We start from the raw sequence: 23,114 nt of genomic DNA on the forward strand, positions 1-23,114 counted from the left end.
GAGATGATTCAACTAAAAAAATGTAAGGCAGCAAATATTTTTTACAATGCGCTGTTACAGGCCTTTATTTCATATTGTTTACAATAATTACGCTTTAAATATATTTTTGTGAGAATAAAATATACATAAAAAAGAATAAGCTATTAAATAATAGCCAAGTTAACAATTTTTACAATAGGGGAAAAACAATATTACCTCATACATCCAACAAGTTATGGGTAAATATTGTAGGCTACAAAGTATCTCAAGATGTTTGTTTTCTACTAATTAGTGGTGTAATGAATCGCAGTTGATCTGTACAGATCACGACCCACGGTTCAGCTTGCATGCGATTTGCGGATTAATACACAAATTTAAATAGGTTGATCATTTGCACGTGTTTCAAAGCTTGCAAATGTTAACACTTAAGTGATTTTAAACAATTTAACTGTTAACTAAAGTGAGCAATTTTTGGTATGCACATGCGGTTGAATGTGTCTGGTCCAACTCCGCCCTTCAAAGATCAGAACTCTTGATGTATAAACTTGAGAGAGAGTTGCACTACTGTGTCTCATACTGTAGTCCATTAAAATACATTTGGTGAATAAAACACTGTAAAACAACGTAATTTTCACTTTATGTGGAGCGATGGTTTATGCTGCATCTTCTTCCCGTAGTGCCGTTTGGCATTCGTCCTCCGTCTATGTGTGTGTGCGTGTTTAAGTGCACTCAACAAATGTAGGCATGTCAGAATTACAGTTATGCCACTTACATAATGTAGCCTTTTTTAATGTTCGGGGACAAGATAGAGACTTAAGTAAAATTATGTAGACTAATAATTAAAGTTTAATGTCCTAATGATCAGCCTACTTATTTGTATGTCCCACAGCTGACATGGAACGTTATTAACTGGAACTTTTTTTTGCTCTAACCGGTCCAGGAACGTCAGTTTAGGGTTGAACCGAAAACCAGAAACATTAAAATACTGTTTCTGTTTGGAATGAACCAATTGGGAAAAAGCCCTGATGTAAAGTTCTAGTTCAAATTATCATATAGATATTTTATTATAACATGTTAAAATTGCCACTTTGTAGGTGTAAGGAAAAATGTGTCGTTTGGGTGTGTCCATTTATAGGCAAATGAGCTGATCTCTGCACTAAATGGCAGTGGCGTGGTTGGATAGTTCAGATTAATGGGCGGTATTATCCACTTGTGACATCACAAGGGAAATTTCAATGACCTATTTTTTCACATGCTTGCAGTGAATGGTTTACCAAAACTAAGTTACTGGGTTGATCTTTTTCACATTTTCTAGGTTGATAGAAGGGGATCCAATTATAGCACTTTAACCTGGAAAAAGTCAGAATTTCATGATATATCCCCTTTAATATGTTTTGAGTAATTCAAATTGTTTGATGGCATGCCAAAAGGTTTGAAAACTACTGTGTTAGATGAAAGCATTGCTTTACACTGGTCTATCACATGGGCCAGTATCTCTATTTCACATGTTATCTTAACCTGTTCTTTCAAAAGAGACATTGTTCATTTAGCAAAAAGTACAAAGCACGGTTGTTTTTTGTACCAGTATACGTAACAAAATGGGAAGGATGAAAACTAGAGCTGTAATAAAAAGTTTCAGTTCTACATACTGCCAAAGAAAGTTCAGCAGAAACAGAAACAAACAGCAGCACTTTACAAGATCGGATATTGTGCATTTTTGACTTTCTGAGTTGTAGAAACAATGTGGAATCTTGGGTCAGATTCAAAAATTTCAGGTAGGATAATTTCTCTTTTCTTTGCAAATTGTCATTTATTCTGAAGCTGCTGATGCATGTTACATTTGTCAGTACGTAAAGCCTGACACCATAAACAAAACAAATATTGATTTTAGCTTACTTTTTGCAATTATGTAATCAAAGTCGCAGCGAAATGAGATACATAAATGTATAAATCTATAAATCACAGCTACAAAGGAAATTCATTCATTTACTTGCACAAGACAAATAGACACTTTGTTGTCTATTAAAACTGCTTTATTAATAAAAAATACAGCAGTTTATGAATGATATAAACAATCTGAAATCTTCAACTGTTGTTGTAACAGATTCGGAGGAGGACAGTGCCTCTGAGGATGAAAGAGACATTCAGGTAAAAAAGACGTGCTAGATATTTTACTTCAGGTTCTCTATTCACACTGTAATGGGAAGGTCAACTGGAACACTGTATGGCATCAAGGGATAAAATACCCAGTGTACTGTTGTATTTTGTATATTATTGGAAATGTAGCAGGTCATTCAATTTTACTGAATACTTAAATAATTCACACAGCATGCACATGCCTTTCAGAAATATAATAGTAAGCTATTTTAAACACATCCAATGATTCTCTCCAGACAGTAGTGTTCTTCCATATTTTAGTGAAGAAGGTTGTCCTATTTTACTCTATTAATTTATAAATATTTATTTTCGTTTTGAAATCTGTTACAGTGTGAGATTTTGGAGAAGGAGAGAAATGAGGCAAATGAAAAGCTGTCAGTGATGGAGAAGGGTGAGACATTTGTGGCCGTCATTTGCCATTACAGTCCCTCAAATATAAATTCAGAAGTAAAACAAAAAATTGAAAGATGTCCTGAAATTCTTTTGTCTTTTAAGACTGCCATATTGAATACATAACTAGAGCAAATCTGAACTGTTTGGAAATGTAATGTTCTTTTGCAAAACGTGTTTCAGCGTCTTCTCAACTGCTCAAGGAATTGGATATGTTGGAGGTGCAGTTTGAGATTGAACGTTCCTGCAGGGAGACGGCAGAGGCCTTAGCACTAAAGGTATTTACACTTCTCTTTTCTTACATATTGAGACAACCTTCTGTTTGTTCTCTTGATTATTTCACATCCCCCATTTCACTTATGAGCTGCGTGATGTTCTCCAAACTGAGCTTGACATGACCAGTTGGACTCCATCAAATAATGAACACACACCAAAAACTAATTAGGCATTTTCAAACATTTCTGTGTGTAATGTTTAACTTGCATGCTTTGTGTAAACCAAGTTCTCAATTTTCACAAACCACTTCCCAAGTTTGTTTAAGCAATCCAACATTTCCTACTATTGCTAAAAAAATAGCGTGTGTGTTGGGTGGGATAGGAAATGATTTCCTGAACATCCCATGAAAGTCAGGCAGAGTGTTTGGGAAACCTATTTGAAATGGAAATGGTGTTTGAGTATCAATCTACCAGATCAATAGTCTAGTACTAGTCTAATCCCTGTCCGGGAAACCGCCCCATAAACTTTGTGCAGCATGTTTACATAAAGAGCCATCTGTGGCAATAGCATTTTCCCTTTTCTATTGAAAAAGCTTATTTTAATAAGGTTATCTTGAACCCACAGGTTACAAAGGATTACAAGGTATTAAAGAGAAAAAGCCAAGCCATTCTTCCACTGATTCAGGAGATGCCAGAAAACCTCTCTGTCCTGAACCTTGACCTTAAGTTTGAAACCGACTCTGAGGAGGACCCAGTTGAAGAGAGTGCTGATGATCCACTACTAATAAGTCAAAATCAAATAAAAGGTGGGTCTTCATAGTCAATAAAAAATAAGCACTCCAATAATCCTGCCCAAGGATAAACAAAGTAAGGAAGACAGTGATGATTTTTCTGGTTTTATTTGTCCAAATCTCTGCAGAGTTGCAGTCATCAATGGACCGGTTACTTGGGGAGAAAATTCAACTCTGTGAGCAGGTGGAACAACTTAAGAAAGAAAATGAAGATCTGAAGGAAAAGGTATAGCAGGCTAAGGCATCCAGAACATAACATTTTCAGACAGATTAAGGGCAGTCTGGGACATTTTTTGCACAATTTTTTTTTTACATCTAACTCACTGTATTACTTAATCAGGATAAATAATAATGTAATGTTAAATCTGACCACAGAATGCTGGGAAAAAACAATAAGAATCAAGTTTTTCAGAGAGCTGTTTATTTAGGTGATGTTATCATTACAGTATATTCCTGCTAATTCATCCTACTTGGAATAAAAAAGTTGTGGCTATTTGGAAGTATTTATCATTTCATGATTTTTTTTCATTTGCAAATTATTGTACATTCTGATTTTGCATTTGGCATTTAAAGCATTAATTAACTTGCCCCAAAAGACAGGGTTAGCAATGTGGCCCCCAAGACAATGTGGAAAAGCACCAGCCCACGTGTGACCCTGCAGAAAACAAGCCGGTTCAGAGAATATATGCACAGTGTTGGCAATGTTGATTTAATAAAATTTCATATATTTAATTTTACACTTTTATCATGTTCTTAAGCTGGTGCTGGAGGTTGGGGAGAAGGAGGCCATTCTTAGGAAACTCAGCAAGCAAAGCAGAACTGTGAATAAAATGAAAAGAGGTTAGTGACGATTAAACACATTACAGTATAAACAGGCACCTGCAAAACAAAAGATTTACTTTTCGTTTCTGTGTGTTTACAGTGTCCCAGCTTGTTACAGAAGAGTTTGCAGATATGTCCCAAAAGCTTGAAATGGAGCAAGGACTCCGTCAACATGCTGAAGTTTTTGCACACCAGGTAATCCTAAACTTACTGTTGGAAACAAACAGAGCACAACTAGTCAAATTGTCATTAAACCAGGCTAAAAAGGCTAAACCAGAGGTCTTCAAACCCTGCTCCTGGGGACCCACTGTCCTGGGATGCGTTTCCCAAAAGCATCGTTAGCCAACTACTGTCAAAAGTTTCGTCATTACTGATTAAGTTCAATGATTTGGTGTTTCCCGAAAACATAGTTGCATCGCAAACTTGTGTGGTTTGAACGACAGCTCTTCACCTGTGGTTAGAACCATAGTTCCTTGTTATTATAATATGTAGACTTACGTTGATCATGCTTTTGAACGAAATAAGCAAAATCATGTAGTACATTCTATATCCATCATTCTAAATATATAAAAAATATTCTACGTCTTTAAGTTTGTAAACAGAATCAAAGCACTGCATTTGAAAACTGCGCATGTGCGCAGTCCTACGAGCTTTAAGACCCGGGGAAATCGCTGGAAGGAGTGACTCAAGAATTAGTTGAATTAAATATCCTAAAAACAACAACATATAAATAAACTAAATCACGAAAACAAAATTGGTCATCCGGTGCAAAATACATCATTTACAGCTGTAATCTGACATTAAATCGATTTGAACAGATTAATTAGTACCCCAACTCCCGCAAGACAGTATCAACTATGTTGTTAAACCAACATGGTTCAAATGACGAATGTGCAACAAAGTTACTATGCTTTCGGGAAACAGTCGTGAGAAGCTAGTTAGTTTCTCCAACTATCAGAGATGCTCACAAGTCTCTGAGCTTGAGTTCGAGTCAAGTCTGAAGTCTTTGAGCTCGAGTCCAAGTCAAGTCTGAAGTCTCGTTGTAACAAATAAAACTCTAATAACAAATAAATTTATAAAAAAGAACAAAGTTGCACATTAAGTAAGGTCTAAAATTAGCATTAGGTACAGAAATTCGCGGAGGGCGAATTCCAAACAGCGCTTCAGGAAGAAGATGTAGCATAAACAATCGCTTCACATAAAAACTTTACATTGTTTTTCATTGCTCTTTTCAGCAAATGTATGTTAATGGACTACAGTATGACACACAGTAGCGCAACTCTGGACCTGACTGGAGCTGGACCTGACACATTTAACTGCATGTGCATACAGATATCTGCTCACCTTAGTGCCTTTTGCGGTTAAATTGTTTCAAATCACTTGAATGTTAACATTTGCAAGCCTAAGTAACACGTTAATGATAAACTTTCCCTATTTTAATTACATATTAATCTGCAAATCCCATGTGAGCCGGACCGCAGGTCCGTCACAGCACTACCCAAAGCTTCCGATGAATGGCACAGCAGCGACCGGTGCAGTCGACATGTATGTTCACTAATGGGTGGCCGTACATGCGGAGCAGATATGTATTAAGTCACGTGTTACGTCGTGGGCAGGTTATGGGTAACGGAGGGAGGGGAATAACAGCGAGCTCATCAGACGTTTCCTAAAATTAAACTTTGTTCATGGACTAGTCTCAAGTTGAGTCTGATGTCTGTGTGTGTGACTTAAGTCACACTCGAGTCTGAGTCTCAAACTCGAGTCCTCATCTCTGCCAACTATGCATCGTACTATGGTGGTTCAGCAGCGAGCTAGGTCTTTGTTCGGGAAACGCACCCCTGCATGAGTTCAGCTTATCAAACACACCTGAACCTGCTAATTAAGAGCTTCAGGATCACTTGCCAATTACCGACAGGTGTGTTGGACCAGGGTTATATTCGGAACAGGAAATAACAACAAAATATTCCTATTAACTCTTAGGGGGCTTTTACACTGGCAGTTTAGTGGGAAACAGGGCACAGTTCATATGAAAAACTTGTTGCCTAATGTGAAAGCTGTCTTATGGGGTCAGGAGCGCACCAGGTGAACTGAACACAGGACTACCTGAAGGAGGTGGTATGAGCTTGGTTGCAATGGCAGTGTGGAATGGTTCGCATGAATGTGAAAGTACCTTGGACTCAGGAGCGCACTTATCCACGAAGCAAAGTAACCTGCGCTTGCGTTTTAGCCAATGACGTCGATCATTAGTTTCCACAACACACGATAACCATGACAACTGATGAATTTAGCATTCCAAAACACATATGCGCAGCTGTTGCTCTCTCTGCTGTGCATGATAACACCAACATATTAAAAAAACAAAAAATATGCTAAGTCGCATTGTGTTTCATATCCTCTTGTACGTGTGCGTCGGTAATCAGATTACGCAAGGGAACTAGGTTTTAAAAGAATCGTGTGAAAAAAAATGCTGTGGGGGCGCTGGGAACATTCGCACTCGGGCTCGGACCGTAGCAAACAAACCCAGTGAAAAATGCTCTTAGAGGCCTGAGCCCTGACAGACAATAAATCACTTATTCTAAATCTAGACTATAGACGGAAGCAAGTACAGTGATCAAGGTATGTGATAGTAAATCTAGGTGCTCTTTATAACTGGTATTAAGTTGCGTTTTGGTCTATATAATCACAAGTCTACAAGAGAGACACTTCCAGGTTTACACCTGGTATTTTAATCCAATTTGGATTAAAATCAAGATTTAAGACTATCAAGACTATTTTCAATCCACTTTGGTTAAAAATACCACTTTGGACCACTTCTGTCCTGATTTTTGAGGGGTTGATGTGTGGGCCAGTCCCTCTGCTTTCATTTAATAAAACTAATATTATGTCCACTGCTTGTATTGTTAGTAAACATGATGCACAGAGTTTTGTAGATGTATGTGTAAGAGATTTCTATGATATTTTAGAGCAATTGTTGAAATAGCTCACGCAACTTCCAAAAGCTCACAAAATGAAACAAAAATGTAAATGGCGCAAAGCAGACACTTTAGTTTTATCAATGAAAGCCTAAAGACATCATGCCTGCGTATGTGTTCCAATGTGTTCGAGCACCACAAAAGCAATCCAACCGAATGATACCTCTGAATGTGGTCGAAAGTGGATGAGCTCAACAGTGTCAGACCTGTGTTTAGCGTTGTCCAGTTATGATCCGATCGAACAAAATGCATGTTAATAACAGGTGTAAACATAGCCTCATAGATCCGTTCAATTCACGCTCATAACTGTGAAACAGCAGAAGGAAACACATAACATTACAAAAAGACACTGAAAGGAGACAGTTTCATTTGAACACACATACACAAACACTAGTCTTGTTGACCATACCAGTCCAGCTGGCCCTGTTAATACTAGTAAGCTTATCATTCATGCACTCTAAATGAGCATCTCAGCCTAAAAGTGGCATCCCTCGTCTTGCAGTAATCAGTAATGCCATAATTAGCACCCATCAAGATGGCAGTTTGAAAATCGGCAGGTCTTTAAACCCCTGTCCTTGTTTGACACTTCCTATCCGCCATCTGCATTGTCGCCTTTGTGTGTATTGTTCCCCATTTGGAGACACAGACATAATGGGGGTCCCAACAGGGGGCCTTTACCTGTGAAAAGGACCCCCGATGTTTCACACAGCACTCAATCTCGTTCCGAATGTGTGGCCACACACCACACAGCTTGAATGACACATCTTTATCGCCACCCCTTCCATTTGTGTGTTTTCTTTCTGTTTTGAAAACACATTCATCTTTATCTTGTTCAGTATTTTTTGTAGACACAGAGGCTCTAATGATGGACTAATTCGAAAGGGAGAAAATATAGGCCGTCATCACACAAAGGGATGTGCCATGTCGTTGTCAAGCACATACGCTTTCCCGGTAATTGTGGCGCCACAGGGGTCTTGGTTGGTGGTTTAGATATGTGGTTTTTGCAAGCTGAACGAAAGGGGCGTGAATGGAGGTGAGAAGTGAGAGACGAAACATTTCGACACATGACGAACTTTCATTTCTCTTTCCTGCTTCCTGTTTCTCTTTATTAAATGAGCTTTTTGTAATCTTACTTTTTATTTTCTATTCCGTTATTTTCTTATTATCTTTCTGAATATTATTGCTTTAAATATGGCATCTGAATATGGTGCAAATGGAATGTTTTGTTTCTTACAGATTCATACATTTTTTTTATGACATGCGAGCTGCAAAAATATTGTTTTTATTATTTTCAATTTTAATGAATGTTGCTATTAATACTGCATCTAAATATGGTGACTATAAAATATTTGTTTCTCACAGAGTTGTTAATTTTTCTGATGATAGAGCATTTTTTGTTATCTTCTTCTTCCTCTTCTTCTGTATTTAAGTAATATTGCTATTAGTACTGCATCTGAATATGGTCCAAATCATAATTTTGTCCCTCACAGACAGTATGAGCATGCAAACAGCAAAAATCATGTTGATTGTAAGGATTTGGACAAGATTACACATGAACATTTATTACTGAAATATGTACAGATGTACAATAGATCTAAGCACAATTTAAAATATTAAAAGTAAATAAACATTGAAATGAAAACGTTTTGTTGATATTGTGCATTACTTTAATACCAAGGAGGATTAGGGCCAAGCTAAAATAAAAAATAAAACCATCTCGAGATTAAAGTCATTCAAATGCGAGAATAAAGTCATTATTTAACGAGAAAAAGTCATTATTTAACGAGAATAAAGTCGTAAAATTTCGAGAATGTAGTCAATATATTCAGTTTAGGCTTATTCTTACGTTGTTTACTGTATTAAGACACTAAATTCACTACACACTATAATATATTATTAATAAGCATGTACGGTCAAGCAGAAAAGCCCAGAATGTGCTTGTTTTCATTGAAGGAAACGAACGTGCCCTTTATCGGTTTGTGTTCTTATTATGAAATCTTCTGCTTGCCTGTACACAAAATTATTTTATTAATAAAATGTTTGCTGAATATGGTGTTGTAATATTACTGTGTAGATGCATTAAGCCACATTCAATGTTGTATTTTAGGATTTTATAAGGGTCTGCACTTGTTGCTTTCATGAGAACACACCTAAAGTGAAATGTAGCCTACTCGTCTCGTTGCATTTATCTCAATGGTTAGTTCACAAAGCCACAGAGTCTTTCCATTCCTTCCTCTGCTATACGATTTATATCCCCCATAACCTGTGCACTTCCATTTAGGTGCGCCTCCATGTGCGTATACTTTACCCTACCCAATTAATGAAACCCTTTATTAATCACGATATTCTGTTCATTGCATGCCTGTTTTATTAAGGTGTGCGCCGAATTTTGTTTTATCACATTGCCCCCCCCCATATTGCCTTTTATATGAGGGAGATTCCTTTTATTCTGACTTTTTTTTCGTTAAATAATTACTTTATTCTCGCATTTTAATGACTTTAATCTCAAGATGGTTTTATTTTTTATTTTAGCTTGGCCCTAATCCTCCTTCGTACTTAAAAAAGTTAATTTGACTAAATTATAAAAAAATAAAAAAACATATAGACAGTTTCCGCAGTAACAACATAAATAAACGTCTTTCGCGGGACAAACGTAACTTGCGGTAAACTCCGCAAAGAATCAATAACAGCCGATAAGAGTCTTTTTGGAGTAGTTTATTTCTGATAACAAACAAAATAAACAAATAGATAGGTCACCTTAGTTCAAATCATAGCTAAAGTGTATCAAATACTAAACTGAGTTAACATTATTGTGTAAAATGTGTACTATTTAGTCTAATGTATACAATGTTTACTACAGATCGGCTACCAAACCTCCCTTCACATAGTGGTGATCCATGATCGCCGTCTCCCCTCGTCTTTAGGAACCCAAAACAAAGTTCAGTTAAGCCACTAGTCAGACCAATAAACAAACAGAGACCGGAAGTTAAGTTCCACCCAGACGCGTAACTGCGACAATGCACATGCATCCAATGAAACCGTCTATATTTGCCAGATTTATTCAAAAGCAACTTACAGTGCACTAAAAGTATACAGTATATTGCACCGCCGCCATGCTTTACAATTTCAACTACAGAAACATTCTAGTTATTGATCAGGTGAGGTGATTGACTTGGTGATTTGCTGTCCCCTCCAGATGCTTGTGAAACAGAAGGAAACCCAAAAACAGACTGCGACCCTCATACAGAATGCAGAGACTGAGAAACAACTACAAGAAGCTCTGAATCAAATCACTGATATTGGCAAAGTACTGGAAGAGATACGACTCTGTTTCCAAACCCAGGTAAGCATAATCTGTGGGAGTGTACAAGATAATATCAAAATGTATGTGCCATTTTTATTGAAAACTTGCAAATTCGTGGTTAGTGGTTTTGTGAACATTTGGTTGAAATAAGAAATTTAACACCAAAATTCTAATGAACCTTTCAATATTTTTGTTCTCTTTTTATTGCTCTAATTTGACAAAATTCAGGTGAAACAATCCCAGACAGCAACTGAGGAGCTCAGCACTTTATCAGATCTGGCAGCTGTAAGAACAAAGTTGGTGATCAGTGAGAAAGAAAGAAGCAAGTTGGAAACACAGCTGCAAGACTCACAGCAATCTTTAACTGCACTTCAAGCGGAAAGTATGTTTAATGCATAATATGAACGCTGCAATTGAACATGACCTTATATTTTATGATATAGCCAATAAGAAAAATCCCATTTGCAATGTCTTTAATATCATTGTAGCTTAAACAAGATTAAATAAAGAGTAGATATGCATCCCAGATTTTTCTCTAATAAGATGTCAAAAATGCCATGAACATCTTAAATTTATAAGTGTAAATTAAGCCTCCTGAGCTAAGCAATAAAACATTAATAATTTATTCAGTTTAATTCAATAAGTTTATAGTTTATTTGTCACAAACAGTTGTACACATGATACAACTTGCAGTGAAATCTAGGTTTCTTTTTAACCAGCGCCTGAAATTAACACACACCAAGTTGGCTGGTGACATTTTTATAAATTCTAGGCATTTCAATGACAATAAATTAAAGAGACTGGCTTTGTATGTGAATACAGACACGTGAGAAGGATGAGGTGAAATAGGAATGGGTGACTGAAGGCATATATCAACTTGGCTAGCAAGAATTTACAATAAACAATATTTTTTACAACATTTATTGATCTTTGTTAATGTTAGTTGACATAAGTGTTAGTTAATCATTGTCTGTTCAAGTTAGTTTATGGAAATTAACTAATGTTTGAAATTGAAAATGTTGTACTAAGATTTATAAATCCTGTAGAAGTTTTATTTATTCAGTCCAGGTTAACTAATGAAGCTAACTAATACGAATACATAGTACCTTACTGCATAGTGTTTCTTAAATTTGTTTAGTTAGTGATGTAGATTGGAAAAAAGTTCCATGGCCAGTAAAAATATTTATGGCTGGTAAATTTCAAGTCACCGGTTATTGGCAGGTGTGGCAAAATGTTAGTTTTAGGCCCTGCTTTTAACTGTATAACTGTCATTATTTGACAACTAGTCATACAGCTCCAGGATAAACTGAGAAAGCTGGAGGAACTTCCTTCCGTTATATCTGACCAATCAAAAGAGGAAAACGAAAATCCAACTAGTCCAACATCCCCACAGCTTCCTCCTCCACCACCACCCCCTCCTCCACCACCACCTCTTCCTCCTCCATCTTCAACAGTCACAGAGTAAGGACACAACATATTTTTTAAATCTTTTTTTAAACATCAACAACATTTAAACATACCGTATCTGCACATCTGATGTTATTTACATTATCCTGTGTGTATTCATAATGCCCTGTGAACAGTTGGTCACTTTTCCAGAGTGTTTCCCCAATGGAAATAATTTTTTTGTATATTTAGCCCATTAAAGGCCTTGAGGAACAAAAAGAAGGTTGGAGGCACCACCGAACCTGCAAGTAAGAGATTTTTAAGTCAGCAATAAGGTCCTTGGTCTAAGGCTGAATCGTGGAATAAGTTATGGCTAAAGAGAATTGTTTGGCACGACAGGAAACAGAGTGCTTGCAACCCCTTCAGCCCTTATTTATTCACGACACAGCACAAACCTTTCATCCTTTATTGCTTTTATAAAATGGTTACCACATAATACAAATATTAAAACTAAGCATCAGTGGAACTTTCCTAAAGTAAAATCACTAAAAGCCTTGCTTTCACTTGAAAAAATAGTCCCTGCCTGTGTCTCAATCAGTTCCCTAGCTCCCGAGGTTGTAAATCAATATATTTAGTACAAAGGTTTGGGCACTGTTAAGGACCCTAGCTCACTTCACATTGGCGCACTGTTGACTTGACTGCTTAAGCCCGTGTGATAATTCCCAGCAATTCATTGACAATTGGCAAAACCAATATCTTAACTTAATTTTTAAACACTTGTTAAAGTATATTATGATAAACACTTTCATTAATGTCTTACATATTATTCATAAATTTGGAAGAATATTGCATTTAAATATTAAGTAGATTGTGGTCCATTCCTGTCTAGCGATGTGTGTTTATATTAAAATTAAAACAAACGTTTTTCTCTATGAAAGTTCTGTCACGTTTCATTAAAGGCGGAGTCCATGATGTTTGAAAGCCAATGTTGATATTTGAAATCACCTAAACAAACACGCCCCTACCCCAATAGAATCTGGACCTTCTGTTGATAGACCCGCCCCACACATACGCAACCCGGCATTTGATTTGATTTGATTGGCTATAAGTGTGTTTTGGTAGTCGGCCCGTCTCCTTTTCCAACGCGTTTTTCAAACATCGTGGACTCCGCCTTTAAGTTTATTGAGTTGGTTCGATTGCGATTACCCATACTGTAAAAAATTACCAAAAAATGAAATATATTTTGAAATATGTTTACAAAGATTTATTTTTGTGTATTTTGAAATATATTTTTAAAATAAATATATTTAAAGCATTTATATTCACGTTGCATTGGAAAAAAACATTACAGGTTTGAACAGAATAAAATTAAAAATATTTTTTTAACTGCAAAATATAATTATAATTTTATATTTTATACATAGTTATACATTTTATACTTATACTTTATATATTTTATACAAACTTTTATATTTTGACCAGGAAACATATATTTAGTTTGCCATAGTGGTTGTAAAATTAGAAATGTATTTGTTGCCCCTGCAACAGATTTTGAAATATATGTTAATATATAAAGGTTAAAATAAATACATTTTCAAATTCAAAAATATATTTATTTAAAGGTGACATAGAATGATAACAAGACCAGTCACGCCTCCGGCGGACGAACGCAGCGGACGCTACGGGCGAGCAAACTCCGGACGAGCGGTTTTTTTTTTTTTCGAACCGCCGTATCTCGGCCGCGGAAAGGGTCGGAGGGTCGAGGGCGGGCTTGTTCGAAAGGTCCCCTCGGGTAGAGCGACCGACCCCGAGGGCGACGTCCTGGGACTTAAGGCGCCCGAGCAGCGGCCGTGGGAAAATCCAGAGACGGCACCCCGTATCTCCGCTGCGGAAAGGGCCAGATACTCGCGGGTGGGCTCGTTCGAAAGGGCCCCTTGTTTTATCCTTGTCCTTGTGATGTGACATGTAGACAAATTTTCTTTGGGTCTGTAATGCCTTAGAAGCTTTCTAAAAACCTCTCTCAGATAGCTCTATTAGGGTGGGGGATTTTAAACAAGTGGTTTTGCACCTATTTGGCTCCCCCTACTGGCTTAACTTGTAATCTCATTACTGATTGGCTGACTTTGCTGCCACTCAAAAAATGTAGCCAATTATTTTAAAGTAGAGGGGCAGTGAGATGCCTGTGATGTCATAAGCATCAGTTTTTCATATTGGGCCGTTTTCTGGCTGACATTTCTAAAAGAGGAATTTCTATGAGACTGAGATGTTTAGCATGTCTAGCACTTTTTGTATGTTCGTGAATGCGGGTAGACTACCATTATTTAGCAAAGACAAGGTAAAAAATGTTTTTTCATTCTCTGTCCCCTTTAAGCTTTACTTTACAAAATGTATTTAGCATATATTTAAAACATATTTTTGGCAAATATATGTATTTTTTGCCGTATGAGTTCTGTTGGGAATCTTCAGAAAAGGTCTTGTGTTTTTTGTGAACATGAACGGAACAATGATGCTAACTGATTTTTAGTGAACGAACATTCCAGTGCACTGGAATGATTTTGCGATTGTGACAGCCCTTAAAATGTCGACTCCCAGATCAGTGCCCTGACCATATACAGACGGTTTCATCGGACGCACGTGCGCTGACGCGATACACGTCTGGACCTGAACTTTACTTCCGGTTTCGTTTTTTTTTATGGTCTGACTAGTTGCTAAACTGATCTCTTGAACAAATGCCTCGTCGAAAATAATAATAATGTTTTGGTTTCCTAGGTAATCTATGTGTTGTTTTTTGCTTGTTATATAAATAAACTACGTTTAAAGAACTTTTTTGTTATTTTTCTTAGCAGAGTTTACCGGAAGTTACGTGCGGACCACGACAACCGCTTGTTTATGTTGTTACTGCTGAAACCGTATTAGGGATGCACCGAATCCAGGATTCGGTTTCGGATTCGGCCGAATACTGGGCTTTTTGGCGGGGTTCGGGTTCGGCCGAATCCTAGATTTTTTTTCCACCGAACCGAACCCTAGGCTTGCGCTACGCTGGTCGACGTCACGCAGCCGTTGATTACACACATCGGGTGCTGACGTGGAGATGAGCTTTTTCTCTCGGTCAGCTGGACACATCAAAACTTTTAAACACCGCTGAAAACGCCTTGAGGACCCCAAATGCCAGCTGTTTTTCAGCCGAGCGCTTGGTAGCTGTGATGCTTCAGCTGTGAGCCGGTTGGTTGCTGTGGTAATGTCCCGCCCCTCCTCCACTGTAATTGGACGGCAGTGTGAAGACTGACATTGACGAGCGGAGCTTCTCACTCAAAGTTAAATATAGTTTTCAGCGCGGAGCTGCTTGCTTATTGGAAAAACGAGCGTGTCGCAACGCATCGCTTTCATTATGCATAGGCTTATGGTAATTGTCAAAATAGTTTTTCCAACTTGTCATCCTGGCATAATGTACAGTTAAAATTAAATAAAATGAAAAATACACTGCTGTGGACGTTTTTTACTTCATTAATGTGTTTTACTGTGTTGGAATAAGGATGCGAGTAGGATTCGGTATTCGGTTTCGGCCGAATCTTAAACGGTGGATTCGGGATTCGGCCGAACCTAAAAAATCTGGATTCGGTGCATCCCTAAACCGTATATATGTATAATAAAAGCTAGATGTCTTACGGCGGATTCTCTAACGCCATCACCGGTGGCCATCTTGTCTCAGGCAGTTCGCTCACTTGTAGCATTGTGTTTTAATGGTGCATGTACTTTTAAATAACCATAACTTGCTCAATTTTCTACCGATTTTCAAATGGTTTGGTTTCTTACAAATGTTATTAATGTGGCTATAATTATGGATGTTTTATGAACATTATTCATAAGTATGCAGTGTCACAGGCACATCTCTGACATTTATAACTAACTAAACCATTTGAAAATCTGTAAAAAATTTAGCAAGTTTCGCGTGACATGACTATTAAAACACGTTGTGAGATATCACCACTGATATTTATAAGCAGAAACATATCTCTGACTTTTAAAAAACTGGTTACAATTTAAAACACTTAATTATTCTGTTATATGTAGTACTGACAAGAACAAAGTCTATTTATAAAGCGAGTGCTCGTACTGCGTTAAGATGAAATGGAAATCAATAGTATACAAATATAGTTTTATTAACTTTTACCTCACGGCAAAACAATAACAACAAAAAATACACTACATATGAATAAAAAACAAGGAATAGTTATATGACTCCAAATACTGCTGGTTTGATTACATTTTTGATAATCAAACACAGATAGGCCTACATCAGAGCAAGGGAATCCCTGTCAGGGATGTAGCCCAGATCAGGCTGTGGTCATCAGGGTGAGTGAACACCGACGTCGGTTGGTGTGTTTGGGTCTTGTCCGAATCTTTCTAAGCAAATGTTCAAATAGGCGCTATCTTTACTAATCGACTGCAGATTTGAATGTTATACATATATATTCTCGACTGAACTAATCTTAAATCTACACTTTGTGACCAAGAAAACGGTAATATTAAGAAACAGCTATTCCGTCTATTGAGTTATGACATTCAAAACAGCCGAAAGTGTTACCTGCTTTTGGCCTTCAAATCCGTGGCAGAATAAAGAAATTCCCCAACAAAGAGGCTTTTTAAATAACTCTTGTTGGTTTCTAGTTTTCTTTTTTCAAACGTGTGCCGTCGAACTGTTGTATAAAAGCAATATCGCTCTCGGGGTCATGTGATATAGCTCTATATAATCACGGGTGTGATTAGGCCAGATGCACGAGGCCGTAGGCAATGTCTTAAAATAACCACCAGAGCAATGCTTGTGGTAAGCGTGGCTTGCTTCGCGTCGTGCCGCGTTACCTCCTTAGTAGTGTATTCTTTTTGAATAATTCCATGGCATGTCGTCAATTATTCCTTACAAATAAAGCCTAGCCTTTTACCAGAATCAAATAATCGAACTAACCTTTTTATAAATGTCTATAATACAATTCAAATTTAAAGTTAAATAAAAGGCTGTGCTTTTAATGTGCTGCTCTTCTTTAATGAATGCTGTCTTGATTTTCTCACAGAAAAGATAGATGATATGAAGTCCAGAGCTGTGGATGAGATGATGGAAAGAATCAAGAAGGGAATTGTACTTAAACCTATTCTTAAACCACCACAGGCTGGGTCACTTTGCACAAATAAATTGCTGGACTGAACTGTGGTGTTGCAGAGGAAATGAATGGAGCATAGCTCAGTCCGGAGATATTTTCCCATTGACTGTATGACTATAATCGAAATCTGCAAATAACAAAAAATACTATGTTTATTTGCACACCGATACAAACAGTACTCTTGACAGTGGGATACATTTCCAAAATATTCTTAACACTTAACATCCAGGTTATGTATGTTAACAGAGCTAACAATAATTTTTTTACATGTATTAAACATATTTTGTTAAATTACTGGTTAAGAATGATTTAAGTGATATAAAAATGTAAAAATTGTTATCTTAAAGGTGCAGTGTGTAATTTTTAGGTATTTTTTGACAGAAATGCAATATAATATACAAAACTATATTATCAGCGGTGTATAAAGACATTTCATAATGAACCGTTATATGTTGACGTTTTTATCTACATACAAAGAGGGTCCCCTTACATGGAAGTCGCCATTTTGTGCCGCCATGTTTCTACAAAAGCCCTTAACGGACAAACCTTTTTTACTAAGTTGTCTCCGATGATGACATCTTTGTCCGGTGGTGGCTACCATAGTTTCTCTATGTGTTTCAAATGCGAAAGGGGGGCAGTGTACTTAGCCGTTGGTTGCAATTCACAACCTCACCACTAGATGCCGCTAAAATTTACACACTGCACCTTTAAAACCTTGATGTACAGTATTGTTCAAAATAATAGCAGTACAATGTGACTAACCAGAATAATCAAGGTTTTTAGTATATTTTTTTATTGCTACGTGGCAAACAAGTTACCAGTAGGTTCAGTAGATTCTCAGAAAACAAATGAGACCCAGCATTCGTGGTGTGCGCGCTCTTAAGGCTGTGCAATTGGGCAATTAGTTGAATTAGTTGAAAGGGGTGTGTTCAAAAAAATAGCAGTGTGGCATTCAATCACTGAGGTCATCAATTTTGTGAAGAAACAGGTGTGAATCAGGTGGCCCCTATTTAAGGATGAAGCCAACACTTGTTGAACATGCATTTGAAAGCTGAGGAAAATGGGTCGTTCAAGACATTGTTCAGAAGAACAGCGTACTTTGATTAAAAAGTTGATTGGAGAGGGGAAAACCTATAAAGAGGTGCAAAAAATGATAGGCTGTTCAGCAAAAATGATCTCCAATGCCTTAAAATAGAAAGCAAAACTAGAGAGACGTGGAAGAAAACGGAAGACAACCATCAAAATGGATAGAAGAATAACCAGAATGGCAAAGGCTCAGCCAATGATCACCTCCAGGATGGTCAAAGACAGTCTGGAGTTACCTGTAAGTACTGTGACAGTTAGAAGACGTCTGTGTGAAGCTAATCTATTTTCAAGAATCCCCCGCAAAGTCCCTCTGTTAAAAAAAAGGCATGTGCAGAAGAGGTTACAATTTGCCAAAGAACACATCAACTGGCCTAAAGAGAAATGGAGGAACATTTTGTGGACTGATGAGAGTAAAATTGTTCTTTTTGGGTCCAAGGGCCACAGGCAGTTTGTGAGACGACCCCCAAACTCTGAATTCAAGCCACAGTACACAGTGAAGACAGTGAAGCATGGAGGTGCAAGCATCATGATATGGGCATGTTTCTCCTACTATGGTGCTGGGTCTATTTATCGCATACCAGGAATCATGGATCAGTTTGCATATGTTAAAATACTTGAAGAGGTCATGTTGCCCTATGCTGAAGAGGACATGCCCTTGAAATGGTTGTTTCAACAAGACAATGACCCAAAACACACTAGTAAACGGGCAAAGTCTTGGTTCCAAACCAACAAAATTAATGATATGGAGTGGCCAGCCCAATCTCCAGACCTTAATCCAATTGAGAACTTGTGGGGTGATATCAAAAATGCTGTTTCTGAAGCAAAACCAAGAAATGTGAATGAATTGTGGAACGTTGTTAAAGAATTATGGAGTGGAATAACAGCTGAGAGGTGCCACAAGTTGGTTGACTCCATGCCACACAGATGTCAAGCAGTTTTAAAAAACTGTGGTCATACAACTAAATATTACTTTAGTGATTCACAGGATTGCTAAATCCCAGAAAAAAAAATGTTTGTACAAAATAGTTTTGAGTTTGTACAGTCAAAGGTAGACACTGCTATTTTTTTAACACACCCCTTTCAACTAATTGCCCAATTGCACAGCCTTAAGAGCTTGCATATCATGAATGCTGGGTCTTGTTTGTTTTCTGAGAATCTACTGAACCTACTGGTAACTTGTTTGCCACGTAGCAATAAAAAATATACTAAAAACCTTGATTATTCTGGTTAGTCACATTGTACTGCTATTATTTTGAACAATACTGTATATGTGGTAATAATAAATATTGAAAGTGTTGTTCTGTGTGCCAATTTCGACATCAAATAAAACAAAAGACATGCTTACAATATTTAAGACTTGATTCTGACTTGATTCAAACCATTTAACAAACAATTTGGTTTCATTTCAGGCTGGAGTAGAGGAGGAAAATGCATGGAAGGTTAGTGGAACTGCATGCTTTTCAATAATTTAATATGTTTTTCAGTCACTTTTGCAATCTACTAGTGCTTTGGCAGTTTTTTACTCTTAAATTTCTTTAACTATTTTACAGGAACAAAGAGCTGAGAACCGGAAATCAGCTGTATTAGAATTACAGGGGATGCTGGTAAAACAAGATCTCTCAACCACTGCTTACCAAGTTTTTTTTTTTTTTTACAGATAATGGCAGGCCAGTAGTCAAACAAAAATACTAAAATTCTTAAAAATGAAAAAGTAAAATACTGTTACAAACATAGATAACCACAAATCAGTTGAGATTTTAATATGCTACGATCTGATGTTACTTGCCTACAATAAGCAACATACTCTACATAGGCAGAAAACTTGTTTATAGCAATCATTATTATTCATAATAATGTAACTATTACACATAAAATACTTAATATTAGTGTATTTAATTGTAATGCTGTTGCCAGTGTTGGTTTTTAAATATACTGTATATACACCCTAATCTGAAATTAACCTGTAATTAACTTGCAAAAAAGTTGTGGCTTGTTGTTATTTTCATTACTCGGATCACATCAGGATTCCATGAAGAGGTCTGGCCCTCGAAGAGGCGAATCTAAAAAACGCTTCAGCCGGAACGTCGGGGAGGCAGAGCTTCAGATGGTGCTCCAGAGAAGGAGGCGGGCCATAGCGGATGACAAAGGGACTCCATCTGATTCACCAAAACCCAAAGGTATTTACTGTAATACAGCCCTGGCAAGTTTAATTTAATCTCAACCTGAATGTAAAGCAATTTTGATTGCTTTAACTTAACATGCACTGTACATTAGGTGAGCCAATTGTAATTAAACTAAGAATCAATACAATACATTTCTACCATTTATTTGCTTACCTTTAAAGCATAAACAAAAACTAACCAACAAGCATGCATACAAAAATGTATAGAAATATTAGACCTAACAATGCTAAATTATTTTACAATGAGAAATCAAATAGTAATGGTTTACATTAAAGAACCTGACAATGGGACAAAAGAATATTTAAGAATATTTTCCCTTAATATATGTTACTGTCAACACCCAGTGAGCAAGTTAAAACCATTATTGGTTTATAGGTTTTTATTGATTCAAAGGTGCCGTAGAGTGTAAAACTGTATTTACCTTGGCATAGATGTATAATAAGAGTTCTGTACATGGCAACGACATATCATGAGCCTCAAACACTATTGTTTCTTCCCTCTTTTGTAAACATTGTGCATACAAAACACTGCTGAAAAACAGTCCAATCGCAACATAACACCCACTGTGACGTTACAGTCGTGATGTACGCCCCAACATTAAATGACACATTAAATTAATTACAGATCTGAATCAAAGCTAAAAACAAAGTTGTGACTGCTGAGTTACTGCTATGCTATATGTTAGCATTTAGGCTGAAGAAACATCCATTAACAATCTCCAAACGATAGATTATTCTTCAAAAACTGTATCTTCATCTGATACAGGCTCAAACATAAGGTTTGTTTACACACACACACACACACACACACACACACACACACACAGTACAAATCCTAGGGTTGTAAATGGACGTGTAAAACAGTCTCTGGATAATTTTGCACTTAATAAAGTCACATACCTACTATATATCAGATCACACCAACATGTTGTATTAAAGCATTCTTTGGCACCTTTAAAGGTCCACTGTGTAGATTCTTAGCGGCATCTAGAAGTGAGATTAGGAATTACAACCAATGGCTCAAGGTCCACTTAGATCCAAAAAGCTGAGGTCCAACCCGAAAAAATTAACGTGTATCTCCAACACAGGTCGGGTGTAATATTAGTGGCCTCAGGTATCGGGTAATTTAAAATGAATGTGTTTTTGCTGAACAGATCCGAGAAGACCCGAACATTGCGTGTTTTCCAAGAGCACTCGCGACATTGTGTGGATGGCTGTAAGTTAATTTTTCAGCCAGACCTGTCAATCAATTTTGAATGCACACTGTAGCGGTTACCTTGATCTAGTCATCAGAAAACCAATGACAATAAGTGGACCAGCTGGCCAAATTGGTTATGAGGCCACCAGGGTTTCTTTCTGTCGGACTGGTGTGTGCGAGGCTGCAGACTGCACATATGTCGGTGATGTTTACATTAAGTCAGGTTAAAAAAATTGCCACTAGGTCAGGTCTAATTTTGTTGGGTTTGTCTCAGGTCGGGTCTTTGTCAAGAGATTCATGCATGTTGGGTAAAAAGGGATTTGGGGCATTTCGGGTCGGGTACATTTCTTTGGACCCGAAAAGACCACAGCTCACCCCTCCTTTTCGAAATTCATAGAGAAGCTACGGTAGCCGGCAAAGGAACAACACAGCATTGTCTGTGACAAAATGCGCTCTAAACGTTTGTCCATTTAGGACTACTGTAGAGACATGGCAGAATGAAATGACGACTTCCATGTAAGGGGACCTGCGAAAAACGGCTCATTCTAATAATAAAAATGTAGTAAGTTCATTTTGTAAGGTCTTTATACATCACTGAAAATATAGCCAGGGTTTAAAAATGTCTGGGGCCGTCCGGGTTTGAGCTCCCGCCCATAGGCTCGCTTTGCTCCACGCCAGTGTGTTTAACCAGAATTAGATTTATTGAACAAGTAGAAATAAGAAACATAACCTATCCTTCACAGTGGTCATATAAAGATATCTTCTTGTTTGTTATTGATTGGTTATGAATGTTTTTTTTTTGTGAGCCATTAAGTAAAACTTTGTCTCAATCTTTCCTCTCACAGATTCACCTGCAGTGAACTCTTCACCTTGGGCGGGGGAGAGTAAAAGCGCCCCAGTCCTCAGGAGACTTCAGCAGAACCGCGAGAAGAGAGCCTCTCGCATAAAGGCCTCTGAGTCGATTATATGGGAAGATAAGTAAGGTTTAGGGGTCTTTTAGTTTGAACTTCTACATTTTTGAGAATCGTGATGTTGAAGTTCGACTTAGACACATATTTCCTTTTAACAGATGCCAGAATTTGTTTAAAGTAAATGTCACAAGGCTGCATAAAGCTTTAGCCCTGTTAACTTCTAATAAAGAAGCCAAGGACCCATGGATTCGAAATTGATTTATGAATGCAATAAAAGACATTCTTTCTTTTTATGTGTACGCCTAACTTTTCTTTGCAATTAGTCTGTCTTGGTGTTGTATAAAAGTCTGAGTTTCTATAAGATAAATAATGAAGCTGTGACCCTTAAGTACAGATTCCCCTCTAAAATTTGTAAAGCTCAAAAATGAGGTATGCTCTGAAAACAATTAGGCTATCACATCTGAACATGATGGGATTTTCTGAAAATTGTGTGTTTTTTTGTGTGTTCTTGCTCTGTAATAAAAAATAGTAATCATTTAAAGTACACACCAAGGCAAGAATAACC

The 23,114-nt window shown here is 37.2% G+C and overlaps 1 protein-coding gene across 1 annotated transcript; it reads left to right on the forward strand.

The window, feature by feature from the left end:
* Positions 1-1,601: 1,601 nt before the first annotated feature.
* On the forward strand, positions 1,602-22,838 carry shtn2 (shootin 2). Its single transcript, XM_055191344.2, has 17 exons — positions 1,602-1,754; positions 2,084-2,127; positions 2,467-2,527; positions 2,710-2,804; positions 3,367-3,547; positions 3,661-3,758; positions 4,291-4,372; positions 4,455-4,549; positions 10,523-10,669; positions 10,859-11,012; positions 11,917-12,091; positions 12,269-12,324; positions 17,086-17,180; positions 19,668-19,697; positions 19,809-19,862; positions 20,282-20,435; positions 22,484-22,838. Exons 1-17 carry the CDS (start codon positions 1,721-1,723, stop codon positions 22,618-22,620), a joined length of 1,692 nt encoding a protein of 563 aa, XP_055047319.2. The 5' UTR covers positions 1,602-1,720; the 3' UTR covers positions 22,621-22,838.
* The last annotated feature ends 276 nt before the right edge of the window (positions 22,839-23,114 follow it).

The sequence above is a fragment of the Misgurnus anguillicaudatus genome, chromosome 21 (genome assembly GCF_027580225.2).
Source record: "Misgurnus anguillicaudatus chromosome 21, ASM2758022v2, whole genome shotgun sequence".
NCBI classification, from domain to species: Eukaryota; Metazoa; Chordata; class Actinopteri; order Cypriniformes; family Cobitidae; genus Misgurnus; species Misgurnus anguillicaudatus.

Excerpts from the sequence above, each read along its gene's own strand:
- shtn2 (XM_055191344.2), top strand. The coding sequence starts at position 1,721 with ATGTGGAATCTTGGGTCAGATTCAAAAATTTCAG. Across the intron at positions 4,373-4,454 it reads TGTGAATAAAATGAAAAGAG|TGTCCCAGCTTGTTACAGAA; the intron begins GTTAGTGACGAT and ends GTGTGTTTACAG. Across the intron at positions 10,670-10,858 it reads GACTCTGTTTCCAAACCCAG|GTGAAACAATCCCAGACAGC; the intron begins GTAAGCATAATC and ends GACAAAATTCAG.